The 20,261-nt window shown below is 38.5% G+C and overlaps 5 protein-coding genes across 7 annotated transcripts; 4 read left to right on the top strand and 1 right to left on the bottom strand.

Moving 5' to 3' along the window:
• The first annotated feature begins 40 nt into the window (after nt 1-40).
• Nucleotides 41-2,475, top strand: LOC119989370 (protein translation factor SUI1 homolog). The gene is made up of 5 exons (XM_038834847.1): nt 41-189; nt 948-1,024; nt 1,763-1,974; nt 2,068-2,121; nt 2,227-2,475. Exons 2-5 carry the CDS (start codon nt 988-990, stop codon nt 2,269-2,271), a joined length of 348 nt encoding a protein of 115 aa, XP_038690775.1. The 5' UTR covers nt 41-189; nt 948-987; the 3' UTR covers nt 2,272-2,475.
• A 2,145-nt stretch (nt 2,476-4,620) lies between these two features.
• On the top strand, nt 4,621-6,855 carry LOC119988861 (thiamine thiazole synthase, chloroplastic-like). Its single transcript, XM_038834072.1, has 3 exons — nt 4,621-5,099; nt 5,749-6,237; nt 6,529-6,855. The coding sequence occupies exons 1-3, from the start codon at nt 4,686-4,688 to the stop codon at nt 6,688-6,690; spliced, it is 1,065 nt and encodes a 354-aa protein (XP_038690000.1). The 5' UTR covers nt 4,621-4,685; the 3' UTR covers nt 6,691-6,855.
• Nucleotides 6,856-7,221: 366 nt separating this feature from the next.
• LOC119988859 (COBRA-like protein 10) lies at nt 7,222-10,665 on the top strand. The gene is made up of 2 exons (XM_038834068.1): nt 7,222-7,854; nt 8,221-10,665. The coding sequence occupies exons 1-2, from the start codon at nt 7,281-7,283 to the stop codon at nt 9,642-9,644; spliced, it is 1,998 nt and encodes a 665-aa protein (XP_038689996.1). The 5' UTR covers nt 7,222-7,280; the 3' UTR covers nt 9,645-10,665.
• Nucleotides 10,666-10,804: 139 nt separating this feature from the next.
• Nucleotides 10,805-17,136, bottom strand: LOC119988860 (TBC1 domain family member 15-like). 3 transcript variants are annotated; one of them, XM_038834071.1, is made up of 12 exons: nt 16,668-17,136; nt 16,326-16,393; nt 15,837-15,932; nt 15,400-15,503; nt 14,761-15,026; nt 14,047-14,169; nt 13,536-13,624; nt 13,098-13,203; nt 12,450-12,547; nt 12,096-12,356; nt 11,777-11,860; nt 10,805-11,073 (listed from the first exon to the last, which is right to left on the bottom strand). In XM_038834071.1, the coding sequence occupies exons 3-12, from the start codon at nt 15,867-15,869 to the stop codon at nt 11,059-11,061; spliced, it is 1,179 nt and encodes a 392-aa protein (XP_038689999.1). In that variant the 5' UTR covers nt 15,870-15,932; nt 16,326-16,393; nt 16,668-17,136; the 3' UTR covers nt 10,805-11,058. The 3 variants fall into 3 exon arrangements, with proteins under 3 accessions (XP_038689999.1, XP_038689997.1, XP_038689998.1); XM_038834069.1 differs by lacking the exon at nt 16,326-16,393; XM_038834070.1 differs by lacking the exons at nt 14,047-14,169; nt 16,326-16,393.
• A 1,367-nt stretch (nt 17,137-18,503) lies between these two features.
• LOC119989928 (early nodulin-like protein 3) lies at nt 18,504-19,713 on the top strand. The gene is made up of 2 exons (XM_038835700.1): nt 18,504-18,756; nt 19,080-19,713. The coding sequence occupies exons 1-2, from the start codon at nt 18,564-18,566 to the stop codon at nt 19,511-19,513; spliced, it is 627 nt and encodes a 208-aa protein (XP_038691628.1). The 5' UTR covers nt 18,504-18,563; the 3' UTR covers nt 19,514-19,713.
• The last annotated feature ends 548 nt before the right edge of the window (nt 19,714-20,261 follow it).

Here is a 20,261-nt window from a genome sequence, read left to right as displayed (position 1 = left end):
CAGCCGGCCCGCTTCATTTGCGGGGTGTCTGGCCCGGCCCGTTGACATCTCTATAGTCTGTATAGATACCTCGTTCTCTCCTTTGCTCGGTCGCCGAACTATTCTTCTTAAGAGCGAGCCCGACTATATCCGATAATTTGGTGTTTGTTCTTCAATTTCTACATATAGAAACCCTAATCCTCGGATCAGGTACTCTTATTCTGCTTCCGATCTCTAAATTTTTCTGATCTATTCGTGGCTAATGAAGATCTGTTGTTTGTTGCATCTGTTTGTCGGTTCGCATGTTAATTGCAGGTTGGGCATGAAAGATTGAATTTTTCGTTTTTTTACTACAAATGATTCGGTTTTGTTTGTTTGTGCTGTATTTTGCTGCTTAAATATAGGGTTTGTGCATGAAGTTCACGAGGAAAACGAATCAGCTACATCATCACTGTTCATTGGAACAGTGGAGTTTATTTTAAAAATTGCTTTAACTTTGAGATTTCAATTCAATTGATTTTGAAAACCATGCTTTGTGGTACTTAATGGGGTTTTTAGAATGATGAAGTATTATAGGGTTATGAGAAGAAATTGTTAGGGGAAAGGAAATTGTTGAGATATGCTTAGATGTGCACTTGTAATGTTTGGTATGCGTTCGGAAAGAATTGGGGTGCTGGATTTATTATGGTGCCTACTTTTGAGTCCATGATTTGCAAGTTTTCAGAGATTACTTTTCCTTAACAGGTTTTTGTTGAATTTCTTATTACTACTCAATGAATAGTTGTGAGACTGTTAATGATATGCTAATGCAATACTTTCTCTATGAAGAACTGCATGTCTGTTGCATTATCATATTTTTATTTTTTTACATGTTCACATTAGGCTATTAAATGAGATTTTGTATCTCTTGAATCACATTAGGCTATTAAATGAAGTTTTTCTGACATATAATTCATTTTTTACTTTAGGTCTGCGTGTTCTCGTTGTTTGGCACTTTCCATCAGTTTCATGTCTGATCTCGACATCCAGATACCTGCTTCTTTTGGTAAGCTTGTTATTGATTGTTCCATCAGAGTGATTTTTGTTTGGCTGGATGTGGTATGTCTGCTCTATCTGTTATGACTTGAATCCTGTGAAAATGCATATTGAAGTCCAGATCTATAAAACTGGTGTTTTAGGCTTCAGCTTCATGAAGATGCCAAATCCGAATTTGAAATATTTTCTGTGGCATAAGTTTATAAGTGATAAGATCTTGGAGTATTGGGTTTTATATGATGTTTTGTCTTCTTTGCACTTCTCTAATTTCAACCCCATGACATTGGTTCAAATGGCAGTAGCCTTTAATTTCGTGAGTCTGTTCTGTTTTCTCAATGATATTTCATATCTTTGTAGTAGTCAGTCTTGTTTTCTGTATGTTCCATTTTAACTTCATACAACTTTGCTGCAAGCCTGCAAACAGCAATCCTCAACATCGTGTAATGCAAAATATGAGGGTGGACTGAAGGTATCCTTCTTGAGAACACTGTGATTTGATTTCAAGTGACTGGAAAACTGGTTTCAGAATTTTTTTGCAGTGATTGTTCCTGTGAAGCCCTTTTTCTGCATTATGTCCCTAGCTTAGGTCTTAATTAGCTTGACGTGCAGGATTCTTTTGAGTTTTACTTTATGGCCAAGATTTGATGTCAATAAAACCCATTCGAGAGGCATTTTTATGTGGTGTACTTCTTGGCCACTCTTGATTGGAAATTCTAATAACAAGCTATCTTGTTGCTTCTTGCATTAGATCCCTTTGCTGATGCAAAATCTGAGGATTCTTCTGGTGCTGCTGGGTCAAAGGAGTATGTTCACATTCGTACACAGCAGCGGAATGGCAGGAAAAGCTTGACAACTGTGCAGGGGTTGAAGAAAGAATACAGCTATAACAAGATACTGAAGGACCTTAAGAAAGAGTTTTGCTGCAATGGCACTGTTGTCCAGGATCCGGAAATGGGGCAGGTTTGTTGTTAACCCCTCAAAAACAATGTACTTTCGATTTTTTTCTCTTGTTTTCGTAGGTTTTTAAGTCGCCTTTTCTTTGTCCACTTGTAGGTTATTCAACTTCAAGGTGACCAGCGTAAGAACGTGTCCACCTTCCTTGTTCAGGTAATTTCGTGTTGGATCTAGATGAGAGTTTTGTAATTGCTTGGCAAAAACATGATTTGCATCTAGTTGAACGTTGCATAACGCATACTTCATGATATTGTTTAGGCTGGCATCGTGAAGAAGGACCACATCAAAATCCACGGTTTCTGAGCCTCGACAACTCTAAATCCCGTACTGTTCTTGCGCCACGCATTCACGCGTCTATGCCATCTATATGTTTGTTTAGATCTCGTGTTTGTCGGTCTGTTTTGTGCGTGATGATGAACTTGTTGAACTCGATGACAACTTGCTGTCTTGGTTGTTACTATCGAACCTTGAATAAATCAGCAGTTACTTTCTCTCCTCTTTCTACTATACTCTTTCTCTATAGTAGCTTTTGTCACTTGTAAGATTTAGGGGTTAATAGCACGTTTGATCACCGAAAGATTTTCAATGTTTTAATTTGCACACTCAAAGATTTTTTGTGTCAATTCGATATACGAAATATTCAAATTGTGTCAAATTACACAATTGGGTAGATTTATCCAATTTTAAGCCGTCAATGTGTCCATATGGCATGTTGACTGTTAATAAACCGTCCAGTACTGGTCACAAAAATAGATGTCTTTGTATGAGATATTGTACCTGATCAAGCATCCTTGCCTCATGAAACATCTTACAACGTTCCATTGCCTCATGAAACATCTTACAACGTTTCATGGTCGTTTGATGAACGCTTAAGAAGATAGTAGTCGTAGAATGGTCTGAGAGTAATGTACATGAGCATTGCTAGACCTAATTCATGTGAGATGTGGGGTACTCATTGATTGGAAAACACATGTAGGGTCTCCGTAATAACATTCTACATGAATTCAAGGTAAAATGTGATTATTTTTTTTTATAAACATCATAGATATATATAAAATCAAGGAGCAAATATACAGCAAACATCATGGCATCAATATGGATGGCTTAAGAGATCAAACAAATACATGATAAGAACTAAAACACGAGCATCAATATGGATGGCTTAAGACATCAAATAAATACATGACAAGAACAAAAAACACGATGAGGCAAGGACACAAAGGCGGGGAAAGGACATGGTAGAGCTAGATTGAGTTTTGTGCAATTATGCGGAGTTAAAATGTGAATTGGACATAAAAATATAGGTCATAAATTGGGGAAGAAAGTGACAGATCGAGCATTTCAAAGATAAGGTGTCCGTTTGGTAAAGTGGTTGTGTTGATTTTCAACGCTAGCGGTTAAACTGTGGAAAAAAAGCTTAGCTTAAAGCTGTGAAATAAGTTGTGAGGTGTTTGGTGAAACTTTTACTGTTGTTAGCAGTTAAACTGTGTGGATTTTTTTTGATTGTATTACTTATTATTAATGAATAAAAATAATTTATTTCATATATATAAGTTATTACAACTATAAATGAATAAATATTAATTTATTATAAGAATTATTAATTTATTATTTATAATAGTTATTAATTTAATTTAATATTTATTCACGATGGATAATTATTCATTATAAGAATTACTAATTTATTATAGCAATTATTAATTTATTATAAGAATTATTAATTTATAAGTATAAATATTAATTTATAATTGTTATTAATTCACTTTAATGGTATGTTTGGTAGTTTATTAAGAATTTAATTTATTTCATATAAAAATTTTATTTAAATGTAAAGCAGGTGGGTCCCATGATTTTTAAATAAAAAATTGAAAAATTGACTAAACTGTGGGATCCATGCCCAAAAAAGAATAAAAAAAACTGTTCGCTCTACAACAAACTCCCATTGGGAGCTTGTTTTTGCTGGGCGGTACAACCCAACTTATATGGGTTGTTTGGTGGCCTAGCCCGCCCCAACCAACGTCCCACCAAACAGAGCCAAGATTACAAAAATTCTTAATACTAATGATTTTTAGTGTTTTTTTTTTCTTTGTTATCCCAAATATTATGATCAACACACATAATCTATGTGAACTTCTGAGCTTCACATGCTCCACATGATTCATATAAAATCATACGCACGACCTGTGCATGATTCATATAAAATTGTACGCACGACCTGTGCATGATTCGTATAAGGTCGTGCATGATTCATATAAAATTGTAAGCAAATCGTATGCACGACCTGTCCATGATTCGTATAAAATCATATCCTTATATCTCATCATTTCATAAAAAGAAAAATATAATTATCAGTTATGACATTTTTGTTTTTTACCAAATACTAATTTACAATCTTTCCAAAGAAAATGATATGTATCTTTCAAAAAATATCCCAAAAAAGGCAAATGCACGATTGGTCACTAGAATGGCCACCCACACACACAAATACCACGGGTGGAGTCGTTCATGCATGCCACTTTGCACAAAATCCATGAAGCACAAACCACCAAGGCCATTCTAGACCCTTCAAATCCTATCCCCTTCACACGTGTCTCAAGATATTTTCCATCTTCATCTATCGCCTTAAATACAGAGCAACTCTGACCTCCTGTTCAGTGAAGTAGAGAAGAGAAAAATTTTCAGGGGCATTTCCACAGACACTTTCTGCAAAAAAAAAAATGGCTACAACAACTCTGACCTCCTCTCTCTCTGGCAAGATCCAGAAGACCTCTGCCTTTGGTTCGTCCTTCAATGGAACCCAGATTTCATCCACGTTGCTGCGTCAATCAGCCAAGGCTGGTTCAGGAAATTTGTCAGTAACCATGTCTGCACAGGCCCCTCAGTATGATCTGAACGCTTTCGGGTTCGAACCCATCAAGGAATCGATCGTATCGCGTGAGATGACTCGCAGATACATGACGGACATGATCACTTATGCTGATACTGATGTGGTTATCGTCGGTGCTGGCTCTGCTGGACTCTCCTGCGCGTACGAGATCAGCAAGAATCCTGATGTGCAGGTGGCCATCATTGAGCAGTCTGTTAGCCCTGGTGGTGGTGCCTGGCTCGGGGGTCAGCTCTTCTCTGCTATGGTAAATTCCATTTATTCTCTCTGTTTGGGCTTGATTTTCTTTTAGATTTTTTTTCTATTCATGGAAAATACTACTCTGTCGTCTGTGCATGCCTTAAGACCATAAACTTGACAACTTTACCCAATATATGTCTTTTAGGTTGAAGTGAAAATTAGGCATCTAGAGTCAATCTTGTTACGGCTTTATTTTTAGTGTATTTGGATTTTGGAAGTTGTTGGGTTTGTAAACAACAGTTGAAAACTTTGTTTTACAAGTTAGTCTCTTTTGTTGATTGATGATTGGTATTGGGACCTATAATGGGCTCCTATGAGGGCTGTGTGGCCAAGTTTGCTAAATTCAATTGGGAGGATGCCTTACTAATTTGGAGGCTGCCTGTTTGGTTGACTAGAAAAGTTTCTGCTTTTTTCCTTGTGTTGGAGTCTTTGATCTGAACGAGTTTTTTTTTTTAAAGTACTTTTGTTATAACATTTAAATACACTTTCATGCCGGTGTTTTCAGAGTATTGTTCATTTATGGTGTTTATCTCTTTATTAGACAACTTTGAGGTCTATTGTTGGGCTTAAGTTCTAAATTTTGTTTGTTTATCTAGATGATTTGTGAATTCTAATGCTTATAAGCTAATCATATGTTTAATTTGCATCTCTGGAAGGTTGTGCGTAAACCAGCCCATCTCTTCTTGAATGAGCTTGGTGTGGATTATGATGAGCAAGAAAACTATGTGGTGATCAAACATGCTGCCCTCTTCACCTCCACGATCATGAGCAAGCTCTTGGCTCGCCCGAATGTCAAGCTCTTCAATGCCGTGGCTGCTGAGGACTTGATTGTGAAAAACGGCAGAGTTGGTGGAGTTGTGACCAACTGGGCTTTGGTGTCTATGAACCATGACACACAGTCCTGCATGGACCCTAATGTGATGGAGGCTAAGGTCGTGGTGAGCTCTTGCGGACATGATGGGCCTTTTGGAGCCACTGGTGTTAAGAGGCTGAAGAGCATAGGAATGATAGACAGTGTGCCTGGGATGAAGGCTTTGGACATGAACACTGCTGAGGATAGTATTGTGAGACTGACCAGGGAGATTGTTCCTGGCATGATCGTCACTGGCATGGAAGTTGCTGAGATTGATGGCTCCCCTAGAATGGTAAATTTTGTTTACATCCATACACCGTTATTTTATTAGGGAATATTTTCTTTTAAAATTGCACAAACAAACTATAATTGTTAGGTCAAAACACACACAGTACAATGCTCAAGTTTGTGGTGCTTGTTTCAAGATTGTAACATTGTATCTCACATTTGGTGTGTCCTGGGTGGGTTTTGGTTGATAAATGGTAAATAGGCTAGATCTTTTTGATCTTGAACGTCCAGTATGTTTATGTTTTTTATTTTTTTGGATTGCTAATATGCATAAATGGGCATTCTGGTGATGCAGGGACCAACATTTGGAGCCATGATGATATCGGGACAGAAGGCTGCTCATCTGGCTTTGAAGGCTCTCGGTTTGCCCAACGCAGTCGACAAGAACAACGAGGGTGCTCTTCAGCCGGAGTTTGTATTAGCCGCGGCTGATTCAGCAGAGACTGCTGATGCCTAAATCTGTTTAGCCCAGAAAAATGGTAGTTGCTAGGTCTTTTGAGCTGGGTTAATGCTGAATGTGATGTTGGTTTTTGTTAATAATGGTGCGGATGTGATGTTCCAAAAAAACCCCCTTTCTAAGAACTTGGTTTCTAATAGGAATTAAACTTTTGTTGTTATTTCCTGCTAAGGTTCACAGGTTGCTTGCACTGAAAATAATTCACCATTGCAGCTGAAATACACTAAATTTTGTGGTGGTCAGTTGGGTATGCCAGTTTTTATATTCCAAAACAGTTATGTTTGGACAGCTAAAAACACCATAAAAATTCACCAGACAACACCTCCCTCTCTTCCCTCTCCTTACAAGCCGTTAAAACTAGAGGAAGGGAATGCAACCTTGACTAGGTCTCCAAACATTTGTCTCCCCTTTTATAAACTCTTCCATATCACTCTCACCTGGGTTTCCCCCAAAGACTTTCTTCTCCGCCGCGTTGCGTTCTTCGCACGCGGCCTGTCCTCCCGTCTCTCTCTGCCGCAGCTTCACCCTTGCTACTGCCGCCTCCGCCTGTTCTCTTGCTCTGCTAACCATTGCGGGCAACAGAAGAAGGCATGAAGATATTATGGAATAGTACTAACAATAGTAATAATGTACTACTTATAACATTGCTCATTGTATTGGCATCATTTTGTCATGCCCAAGACTACGACGACGAAACCACCACCCCGGCTGCCCCGCCACCGGCATTAGACAACTGCAATGGGATCTTTCTTTCCTATACATTCATTTCTAGGGAGAAAGAGTTTCCACATGTTAAAAACGCGACCGCGCAAGCGTGGGCGTTTAAGGCTACAGCATCAATTCTCAATGCAGGACAAGATGAGTTGAAGGCGTGGAAGATGTTTGTGGGGTTCCAGCGCAAAGAGATCCTGGTTTCCGCCACCGGGGCAGTGATTGTTGATGGCGGTGACTTCCCTGCCGCGGTTGGGAATGGTACTACATTTGCAGGAGATGCAATGCCTGACTTGAAAACATCTATTGATACAGCTGGAGATATGAACCAGATTGCAGTGAACATTGAAATTACTGGTACACAGTTTGGTATCAAGCCTCCTGGTGTTCCTATGCCTAAGACAATCAAGCTTGTCAACGATGGATATATGTGTCCTGCACCAACCAAAGAAGGTAACCCCGAAAACAAGTAACCCGGTATGTTTGGTATGTTTGTTTTCCATACATTTTCTGTTTTCATTTTTTGGAAAAACGGTAAATAACCCCGAAAACACGTTTGGTTGTCCATTTAGGAAACACTGCAATTAAGAAAGTAGTTAAAAACTTAAAATCACTTGAAAACGAAAAACAAAAATAGAAAACAAACAAAAACATTTTTGGGATAAATGGTGTTTCACATAGTGTCAGAATCAACCAGCATTTGCCTCTTAATCCAAAACTCAGATTTCTAATATGAGTTTCAACTTTAAAATTTTGGGATAGAACATATCTGGGACTAATGGTTATCAATATCTGGACTAATTCACAACATATATACAGGGAAAACTGGTATGCACGTATGCTGCAAAAGGAATCCGAAATTCAAGCTGAAACTGGTGAAGAAAACCCGGTTCCATCCTCGTCTAAATGGTGATCTATCAATGATATATGATGTCCTGCAATCCTATGAAGGAAGCTACCAAGCTCAAGTCACCATTGACAACAACCACCCATTAGGCCGCCTTGATCACTGGAACTTAACATGGGAATGGATGCATGGAGAGTTCATTTACGACATGAAGGGCGCGTACACCCACAAGAGAGACTACTCTGAGTGCCTCTACGGTCCAGCGGGAAAAAACTACAAGGATTTCGACTTCTCTAATGTCATGAACTGCGAAAAAAGACCGGTGATGTCTGATTTGCCTGCTGATAGAGCCAATGACAGCAAAGTAGGAAAATTGCCTTATTGTTGTAGAAATGGCACAATCTTGCCTACTTTGATGGATGAAACTCAAGCGAGGTCGATATTTCAATTAAGGGTCTATAAAATGCCTCCCAATCTGAACAGAACAGCTCTGGAGCCACCCCATCATTGGAAAATTGATGGAGTACTGAATCCTCAGTACAAATGTGGACCTCCAGTAAGAGTAGATCCTACAGAATTTCCGGACCCGAGCGGGCTTCAGGCTATAAGCACAGCTGCAGCTAGTTGGCAAGTTGTATGCAACATTACAAGACCAAAGGATAGAGCATCAAGGTGCTGTGTATCCTTCTCTGCTTACTACAATGAATCTGCCATTCCTTGCCCTACTTGTGCTTGTGGTTGCAATGAGGACACCAAATGTAACCCCAATGCAGCTGCAATGTTTCTCCCACCGGATGCCTTGCTCGTCCCGTTTGTCAACCGGACGGAGAAAGCCAAAGCTTGGGCTAGGCTCAAGCACAGGCCTATACCAAAACAATTACCATGTCCAGATAATTGTGGAGTCAGCGTAAACTGGCACATAAATTCTGATTACAAGAGTGGATGGACAGCAAGAATTACACTATTCAATTGGGCAGAACAGCCTTTTGAGGATTGGTTTGCAGCATTTCAGCTAAAGAAGGCCGTGCCGGGATACGAAAATGTGTACTCCTTCAATGGTACAAAATTGCCAGGCAACAATACCATTTTTGTTCAAGGCCTGAAAGGGTTGAATTTCTTGATGGGAGAGATCAATGGGACTAATCCTGATAAGGATCCAAGAGTGCCTGGAAAGCAGCAATCAGTGATGTCTTTCACCAAGAAAAAGACTCTCGGAATCAACATCGCTCACGGCCATGGCTTCCCTACAAAGGTCTATTTCAATGGTGAAGAGTGTGCAGTCCCTAAGGAATTTCCCAGGAAAAGTGCAGCAGCTCATCAGTCTGGTGTCCAATTCTTGCCTGTTCTGATCATTGCTATCGTTACCTTCGTGCTTATGGCAGACCGTTTTCATTGATGATCATCGTGGTTCTAGTCAGTATATTTTAGGGGATTAGCTTTGCTAACAATTAAATCATTGCCCTTGTGATAAGCTAATTTGGCATGGCTGCATACATACTTGTACAATATCTGCACACTCCTTTGTTTAATTTTTTTGGCGATCGAGGAACCACCCCAGTCAGCTGACAACTGAGTGGGCGTAAACCTTGGGTCGCTAGAACAGCCCATACCACACTGATGATGAGAAATATTGGACCAAAACCCATGCGGAAGAAATTGGACTCTTGGCCCCTCTCCAGAAATGGGCAGGCCAACGTAACCAGAAAAAACCTAGGGAAATACTCTCAGTTGGTTTGAACTCTTGACCTTAGCGTCATCCACCTTAAACCCTGAGAAATAACCAACTGACCTATTGTTTAACTTTATTGCTAATATCAGATTGTTATGTCTCAGCAGGGGAAGAGCTTTATGACTTGGGTGGGTGTAGAAAATGGAGAAATGAAGAAACGAAGAAACAAATGCCTGTGTTTTAGTACTACTCTAAGTTGAACACTCAAAAGGAAGATGCAGAGATTGTAACAACTAACAAATTCATTATCATGATTTTTATGAAGTTTCAATTACTAGTAGAGTGTCTTCTCGGCTTCTCCATGGATTTTTTTCTATAAAACTGCAATTTCAAGATTAAAGAGTTCACTGAAGTGGTTATGGCAGCAATTATGAACCCCAATTAGGAAATTCGATATGGACCTAACTATGGCTGTCATGCTGCGCACACAGAAGTTATCGATAACTAAGAATCGAACTTAGACCTCTCGAATCCATATGCCTTTGCCCATTCACCAATTAGTGCTATCATCCAAGTGGTGATCCAATAATTTCTACATTGTAGTGAAACAACTTAACCCTTACATTGCGATTCCTAGTCATGAAAAAACACAAGATGCAGTTAGGAGAACAGAAAGCAAATGGACATATCATTTACAAGAATCTATATCGGCACATTTTATATTGAATAAAGTCTGTGTACATCCTAGCTATCCGCGATCCCACCCATTGTGAGAGCCTTGTGCATGAAAGTTATCTACCTATATCGGTATGTTTTCCGACATGAAGAAATTAACGGAAGAAAGTAGTACTTCATTGATACATGTGGTAAATTTTAGTCTAAGCGGATTATTTTCTTTGTATTTCATTGAATTAAGCGAATACCATTGTGTAATACAATATCAACTCGTACACTAGACCTTGCAAAGAACGTTCCGTATACAAAGAATGAGACAGACTAATTGTACCATTGCGTAGTCCCTGAGTAGAGACTTTCCGACCTTATCAATCAGCAAGATGAAAGAGAACTGCATAAGCATCCCTTGTTCTTCTGAATCCGCGGAAAAGAAAAGAAAAAAGAATCGCATGCTTACACATTAAAACTATGTTTTCTTGGCCTGCAAGAACAACGAATGCGCAGTGAGAAGAATAGCTCGAATTGCTATATTTATAAATAAGTGATAGGGAAGCAACGATGAAATAAAAAACGCACACGCGGTCATGATAGAAAAATGTACTCTACATGCACCACGGATATAACTCTCGTGGAACTATGATGAATCATTACTCCTTGTGGCTTCCCGCTCTGATACCATGTTAAGATTTGTTACTTTGTCATTTAATACAATAAGTTAACTTTTCCGGTTGCCACATTTCACATCGTTTATGGATATTCTCAGACTTTCCAAAAACGGGTCAATGAAGTAACTAGACACAAACCCCGATATCTGCAATTCTTACTCTCAACAGGTCATTACATGAACGGTCATAAAATCTCTCCATCGAGGTGTGACGTACTAATGTTATTAAATTTAACAGTGTATGCAATATATTAAACTAACAAACGTAAGGAACTACTAACTTTCAAAAACTGAAATAATTTTGTTGTAAAATCATCTTGTTTTATGCTTTAAGGCACTGTAATGTAGACCAGAGTGAACTCGTAAGTAACTGATGCTATGTCTTCTAGGATTTTATCACTTTCTCTTCTCCACATTTCCCACTTCATTTTCCCTACTTTTCTTTCATTTTTCCAAGCACACAGTCATTCAAATGCATCACCAAGATGTAAGACCCCCTTCAATGAAAGAAAGAACATACCTTTTTCAAATATTTCTTGTGAAGTTTCATTGCCCCAGTGCAAGCTTTCTTGGCATCTAACTTTCCCGTTATGTCATTTAATATCTGAAAAGAGAATGAACGGGACAAAAAATAAAGGAATAAGTATATCAATAGAAAATTGTATAGCGAAGCAAAATTATAAGAGGTTTCTGCTCACGGCTTTGAGGAACGATAAATTAATTTTTGAAACGAAACATAAACATTGCAACTGAAAGTATGCATGTTTTGTGGGAAGTTTGCAGCTGCTCGTATCAATTGTTCTCATGTGGCTATAAGCATATTCACTTATTAAGCTAACCTTGACAACATCATCCAGGCCACGGGCTTCAGTCATTAACTTTGAGCTCTTCTCTTTCAAAACGCTGGCAACAAGGAAAACAGAAATGGGGAGTGGAGCATCTGAATTACTCGCTCCATTTCTCACATTTTCCCTCTCAAACTTCCCAAACTGTCGTATTGACTTCGGCTTTCCTTTAGATCCCTCAGCCTTATCAGCTGTGACATCAGGATCTTTGTACTTAGAGAACAAATCGGGGTCATATTCCAAGGCCCACATCATCTGTTAAAGAATCAGACAACAGAAGCTGATGTTATGCTTGTGGAGCCCGAAGTGAAATAAACTTTGCCCAACAGAAGAGAAGTTGAATCATACCTCCCAGAGGTATAGAGAATCACAAAAGGAAAACTCTCGACGAAACAAAACCATAAGCATCCGGAAGGCAAATAGATAGTCGCCTCCACCTAGCGTGTCTGTAGTCCAAAATCAGAAGAACGAAATTCTTGTTACTTTGTATTTGACCATTAAAAAAATAGGAGAAAAAATGGCGAAAATTTCATAATACATACTTAAAAGAGGAATAATATTTGCCATTGAATCACATTTTCCCCCCTATTTCCGTTTTCTTCAATGCAAGTGGCCCAGTAAAGAGTGGTTTTCATACTTTTTGCTCATTATATTTGGTTTCCTACTTATTATATTCCATACTGGTAATTTGATTCCATAAACCAACCATCCTCTCGATGCAAATGGGCACACCCTTGGTGCCTCATGATTAATAATTCTCTTACACTAAAAGAAAAAGGAGGAAAAGAAAGAAAGAGAATTTTCCACTATAGAATTACTTTATTGTTTAGTTTCTTTCCAAAAACAAGCAAGAACTGTGCATTAAATACAATTGTGCAAGTCACACGACTAACACAATCATAGGTTATATACTCATATTGACTGATCTATAATATATCCTCTAACCTAAAAGTATAAAAGATTAAAAGACAAAAAAAAAGAGTTAAAAATCAATACCCAAGTGCTGATGAAGTTTTGGGTCAACAACTTGAGTAATTGCTGCCAAATTACTAAGCTGTGTCTCCACCCCTACTGAGGTCTCGGTGCATCTGAAATTTCCTCGCTTTAAAATTTAACATAAAAACACAGATCGTAAGAAACCGCAACTAAGCAGTGTCAAGTTACAGCAAGAGCGCACATGAATTCAAGTTCTAACTACAGTGATGGTCCCCGATCATCCAATAAAATCATTGAATATGTGGTCAGCATATATGAGAGCTAAAAGTAGCCAGAAGGAAACTGATTTCTCCCAACTATATTAAAGTAATACTAACAAAACATATTATATTGAGCAGAATGCACCATGCAAACTAAAGTTTAATAAAGCACAAGTGCTGAAACATGAACTTTCATCTGTAAGAAGCAACATAGTTCGAGAAAATAAGAAAAAAGTACCAATCTGCGCATCAATCGTTCAAAGCACCAAAATGAATCAGCTTCATCTTGAAGGAGCATTATCATTGGGGAGCAAAGGTCACTCATTCCTGCTCAGCATTATCATAAATTTCAAATTTAAAAAGAGAAATCACAGTATACTAATGATAAAGTAATTAATCACTTAAGTCAAAATAATGAGATTTAACAAAGTAGAACAATCTGTGCCCTAAGCTAACTAAAGAGTTATTAAACATTCCTTTCTAGAAAATATATTAACTATGCTACTCTTAGTAACTGTACAATTGCAACATATTGATCCTCTTATATGAAGTACTAAAGAAGTTTGGCCGCTGACCAAAATGTAAAGTAACTTCATCAAGAATTTCTGCCCGACAAAGGTTAGAATGAGGAGAAAACCCACAAGGCAAACTAAGGTTCAAAAATAGATTGACACGAACCTTTATTCGAAAAGATATTTCTAGCAATTAAAGGACGCCTCCACTAAACAGTAAGTTATCTGATTACCCACCTTGACAATAGCCAACATCTTTGTCTATCCATGCATACACAGCAAGGATATCCCAAAGTTTTGACAAATTTTCTTGTTTCTCGTAAAACACCAATGTCCTGTCAGTGCGAACCACATCGAGACCTAGAAGAAAAATTAATTCAAGAAGGAAGTGTCACCGCTTTCAGAGTTCTTGAAAAAAAAATCTTGGATCACTATAATACTATAATAATTTTAAAAAATTGCAAGAGGTTTAACTTAACTGCATGGATGCCTTTCATTTAGTCCAATCCTCAAATGAGATCAAAACCAAAGCAATCAAAATAAGGAATTCAACTCTACCATACGGACTTTTAAACTGGTTTCATGCGTTAAGTGACGTGTTTTGCCACAACTCACATTAGAAATCAGGGACAAATCCATATAAAGATAGTGATTAAGTTCAGTCTTTAAGAAACAGCAAAACTAAATCTACTAATCAATCTGCATGCTATAATATGAACGAGAAAAAAATTAAATGCGTCTATGGGAACCCATAATGGTGCCATAGTATTCCAGAAAATCATTGTGCAAGCCAGATTGATCCGATTAGATGTTTGAAATCAAAGTCTGATGCTTATGAGTACTCAAATTAGATTACCATTGATGAGCAGAACGCCAGAAAAAAGAATTTTAAGAATCAATTTCCAACGAACAAAAAGAGAGCATGCACTCAAAGTCAAATGACAAACATACCTATTTGATGAAGTGTAAGCATCCACTGGATCACTTTCTTGTCCAGCGTACCATGACTTGTAAGCTCCTTAATCATGTCCACACTGGAAGCATTTGCAGTCTCCTGAGGGGTTAAAGGACCCCTTCCGAGATTTGTTTGTTGAAGTACTAAAGGATCTTGAATGGGCTGACCATGTTCACTGATTATAGGTGCCGTAATAAATTTGCCGCTTCCAACAATGGGAAAAAGTTCTCGGCACTCCTCCTTCCACGTAGCATATTGCTCCCTAAATCGTGTATTAACAATTATCACGTTAATAAGTGTCCCATAAATGACAACAAATTAAAGCACAAATGAAAAGTCTTAAAGGTAAAAAAAGGGGGTAGTAGATAGAAAGGAAAAAAACAATACAAGAATAAATGTATTCCAATTTCCATGGGAGAAGTGAAGGTTATTATTATTTTTATACATAGTAGTCATTTCAAATAGAAGCACGGTAAACAAGAAGACGTTTTCAGCTACTTATCCAGAATTCGAAGACCCTAAAGTAGTTCAATTTTCCTTTCCTTTTCAATGTTCGGCCGCGTCACCGACAAAAAAACTTACATTTTGGTATTCATTTTGATAATGTCTCAAAAAAAGCAAGAGAGCAGGAATACCTTCGACGCTGCTGAATGTGCTCTCGCTCATCAAATGTGCTCTTAGCATGATAACAACCAAGCAGAAATTCCCAAACTTCTCCTCTAATTGATGGATGGATACCCTGAGTGGGCCAAACATACATATTAGTATATTACTGAGAATCAATGCCACAGTTTGAGAGAGTTAAACATGATAGAGACTCAGTTAACAAAAGTAGAATGAGAGGACTAATCCATGTCTGAGTTGATGTTTTCGCCTAAGCTACACACTTCAGATTGACTAGATACAAATATGTACAACACCTCAGTGTGGATGGATGAGATAAATTCTGATATTCATAAAGGCTAATATTAACAAAAATTGGACACAATATTATGCGGAGAGAGAGTTTGACTTAATGGTTTTCCAAGACAATCAAGAATCAGCAATCATGATAAAGTGGTTATGCTCTTACCCCGCGTTGAATTCGATTTAGAACTTTACCCATATCCAGATACCCTTCTGTGGAAAATGCAGCCTGCCATCTCCTTGCACTAAGGGTTTTACCAGGCTGCAAAAGCAGATCAAAAGGAAGTTTTGGGGTTGCCAAGTCAAATAAAATATTTTTAAGTACAGAAAGAAAATCAAAACTAATAGAACTAGCTGAGTTTTGGACGTCTGTTTACAATATAATGCACACTCACAGCAATAATACAAATCACTTGGCTAAATAATGAGACATCCACGTTGTTCAATGAGATAAAATAAATAGCACCCACTTCATAAAACTGGTAAAACTTCTTCACTATAGATGTTTGTTTAAAACCGGTGTTCCTATTATTGAATATTTTCTATACAAAGAACTACTGAAACCAACAAGAACAATTAAAGCTTTCTCAAGTTGTAATTACTAACTCCTTAAGAGCATTCAGCTTATTAATTGTGTATCAGAATTGAAACAAACCCGCAGCTCAAAATCGCTTTACAGATATGATTCTGAGTTCTGACTAAATGTCTTCAAATGTGCTCTATCTACAAACATAGTTGAATGGACAATCAAAATTCTTGATCTTGAATCTCTCAAATCAACACTCAAATATGCACAATAAGCCAAATTTCACACAATTAAGAATCCAAATTACATTGATGCATACGATCTAACTTAAAATTCGCCAAACACAATAACACACTCTAGCTCAAGAATACAAAAAATCATTGAAACTCACACTAAAAACAATCACACATATTACAGTAATCAAAACAAGGGTAATGGGTATTCAAATCACAACAGAGGAGAGCAACAAACCTTGATTTTAAATTGGGTCTTGGGCACATCGGTACACTCCGGGCGGACCTCATAATAAGAATCCGCAGGCTCTGCCGCGCTCCCCCACATATTTAAGAAATAAATCAGTGACTTCCACAATACACGAAAATCTAATCACTACACCAGCACCCAGAAACTGGGACTCCCACCTCAAAAATTCCAAGAAAGATAAGTTCTTTGCGCGAGAAAGACTCCAAAGGGGGAGACCCAGTCAATGGTGCCGGCAAGACAGAGATGTGACAGAACAAAGCAGAAGAAAGTCTTGTTCTTTTTTTTTTTGTATTTATTACAACAATGTTCTGGTCTCGTGTTGTTGCTTAGTCTTCTTATGTTTATTGACGGTGGCTGAGCTGGCGGTGGCGATGGAGATGGTGGTTGGTGGTGGTGGTGAGTTTTTTTAACTTCTCTGTCAAAGTTGTGAGATGGGAGAAGCCATCTGGCGAGCCACTAAGCTCTAGCCGTTTAATGCGTTAATTTATCCTTTTTTAACACTTTCTCAAGCAATTTTTAATTTTATTATTGATAATTGTATTTATTTTTTCTGATATTTATTAGTTTTGTTCAGTGATGGGTGACAAAGAGAGAAGAGCGCGTGATCGTGGGACTTGGTTTTCGCTCGTGTTCTGCGGCAAATAATGCTACTTTAAACGGATTAACTCCCTTACGCTCTTATGGTGACGCGTGGAATGATGTGCAGACTGTTCGTAAGAGTGAGAAGTCGAGACTCGCGAGCCCAATGGGCCGAAATTGAAAGGGTCCTATCTGGTTCTATATGTTGAATTTCTCTATATTGGGCTTACAAAAAAACTTCTCTACTTATCATCGACTTTGTGGACGGCCCGGTCCAATGAAAGCGCAAGTTTGGGCAATTTTATAGGCCCATGGGCCAGGGTGAGAAAATTGCTTTATCTCAAATTTAGGTCAAGCATAGAGCGCCTCCATAGAGAGCGTTGGTCAAGGGAATGCTAAGGGCCTTGCATAGAGTGAACATTGCCGATGGAATGCTAGGAGCATCACAAAGAATGAGCATGGCTTATGGAGTGCTAAGAGCGTCGTGTAGAGTGAATATTATTGAGGGAGGTGTTATGCAGTCTTTTCCTGATGTTTTGCGGTGGTCCATTGGTGTACTTAGAGCGAGAAAGTGGATTGTAGAGAGAGAGTGAGAGTTTGTTAACCTTGTGGTCTATCAAGGTGTAAATCCCTAAATTTATAGACGTTTTGTGGAACCCGCCATGTGATATAAGTTATGTCAGATCCTTTGGGCCTGTGAGGTGACGGTTTAAGGTGGTGGGTTTTGGTTCTGGGTCTAATGGAGTCTCTTGAGGCCTACGAACATGTTTATACTTTGCTTATGGAGAGCTTTTGAACTGGATTTGGGCCTTGTATCAAATTTGGCCCCAATAGTTATGTCACTAATAGAAAATTTGTATATTTGCTAATAGCCTTGTAATGGTTCCAAAGCACAATTTACAGATTGTGGCTCAATCTCTCTCTACATTTTTTAGGGTCATGACCTCCAGCTTTACTCCTCATATGCTAATTTATTTGGCCCTACAACTATTGATAGCATTGTAGTTCAAGTAAGGCACGAGATTACATGTGAATATTCCTAGTAATGGTCAAGCAAAGTATAAATTCATAAACCCAAGTTATAAAATACATGCACAACCTCTCAGCTTTACAAAAAGTGCATAAAATATATACTTTCCACTGGAACCCAAGAAATCCAAAGTACCCAAAAGCTTCATTGTCACTGTTTTGTAAAGTTGAATCCAAACTTTGCCTACAAAACCCACCCACCTTCAATGCATTCTTCTCACACCCTAAACTTCATACATTTTGGCTCAATCTCTCTCTCTACATATTTGGTCCAAAATGGCTCACACTACCATAACAAGAAGCTTTCATGTCTTGCTTTGGCTGTCAAGTCTCATGTTGTTGGTGAGAACAAGTAGTGCAAGGGAGTTCATTGTTGGTGGCTCAAGCTGGACTCTGACTGGCAATAGCAGTGCAATAAACTATAATCAATGGGCAGAGCATAACAGATTCCAAATCGGAGACTCCATCGGTAAGTAGTCAATTCATTTCCTTCAATCTTTATTTTTTTGGGTAATCGAGAACAACTCAACAAGCGTGCGTTGGACAATCTACTAAATTCAAATTCGGGTTGAGTTAGGCACAAGCAAACCCACCCGACTAGTTAGTTGGGCAGATGCCCACGTGCAAATCGTTTGGTGGTATTGGCGGCCTGGCGCCAACTTAGAATTGAACCCTCTATCTCGGGCAAGATTCTAACCAATTAGGCTTTCACCTAAGTGGTTCATGATTTCCTTCTATTTCTTGTAACTTAATCTCATGAATAAACTAATTAGGCATATTCAAATTGTGCAGTGTTTAACTACCCACCTGGGCAAGACTCAGTGCTTCAAGTGACCAGGGAGGATTACTCCAATTGCACTACAACATCACCTCTCCACAAATACTCTACTGGCCACACTGTCTTCACTTTCAGTCATTCTGGTCCTCACTATTTCATTAGTGGAAACAAAGATAACTGTCAGAAAAATCAAAAGCTGGTGGTAGTTGTTTTGGCTGACAGAAGCAACATGTCTTCCAGCACTAACCAGACAACAACAGCATCTCCTCCTTCTCCGATGGCTTCGGCTCCCGCTCTGGTGCCTTCAGGGACAGCGGAGACCAACCCAACTCCAGCTCCAGTCAGTTCACCACCCAAAAACACTGCCTCTTCTGTCCACGTTGGTTCCATTGGGTTCTTTGGAGCACTTGTTGCTTCATCTCTTATTGTTATTAGCAGTGGAATTTAAACTATTATCGTCCTTATTTTCGATTTTCCTTATTCTTTATTGTTTTTCCAATTTCCCTTTCTGCACGCAACTGGGTGCTGGGGTGGTATTACTTGCAGTCAAGAATGAATTTTTATGCACTAATGGATTTGTATACTTTTCACCATGTAAAAAAGAATGCATAGAAGGAATAATTAAATTTATGTTAAGACTTTGTCTCACGTCGGATTAGCATAACCCACATCTTACTTGAACTCTAGGCAGCGCATGCAAAATCCTATCTTCCATACTTCTTTTCTTACCTCTATATTTGATGTAGAATTGAGGAATCGAACCAAGACCTCCTATGACTACCATACAAGTCTAAAAATACAGTTATGATAGACATCACAACAGTTGGTATTCTAGTTATCCCAGCTGTTGAGTTGTACGCACAGGATTTCATATGCGCGCATCCTTTGGGACATATGGAACCCACTAATTCACTTGAATAATGTGCATCCAACTCAATGGATAGGATAACTGGGATCCTAGCTGCTGCGATCTTTATCATTTTTACTGCGTTCTTTATTATTTTCGCTAAAAGTATTAGTCTTTGTCACACTAGGAATCGTTTCATCCAAAGAATGTTAAAGCGTGAGGCAACAATATTCCTCTCTCGTACAACAAATGCATTCATTTCCAATGTCACCGCCAACACTTCTCTGTTTAATGTACGAAATGTTGAAATGTATATACAAGTAGTTGCTATCAAGAAGAAGAGCAGTCA

The sequence above is a fragment of the Tripterygium wilfordii genome, chromosome 21 (assembly GCF_013401445.1).
Source record: "Tripterygium wilfordii isolate XIE 37 chromosome 21, ASM1340144v1, whole genome shotgun sequence".
Classification (NCBI taxonomy): domain Eukaryota; kingdom Viridiplantae; phylum Streptophyta; class Magnoliopsida; order Celastrales; family Celastraceae; genus Tripterygium; species Tripterygium wilfordii.
This window is presented reverse-complemented; position numbering and strand designations above follow the sequence as displayed.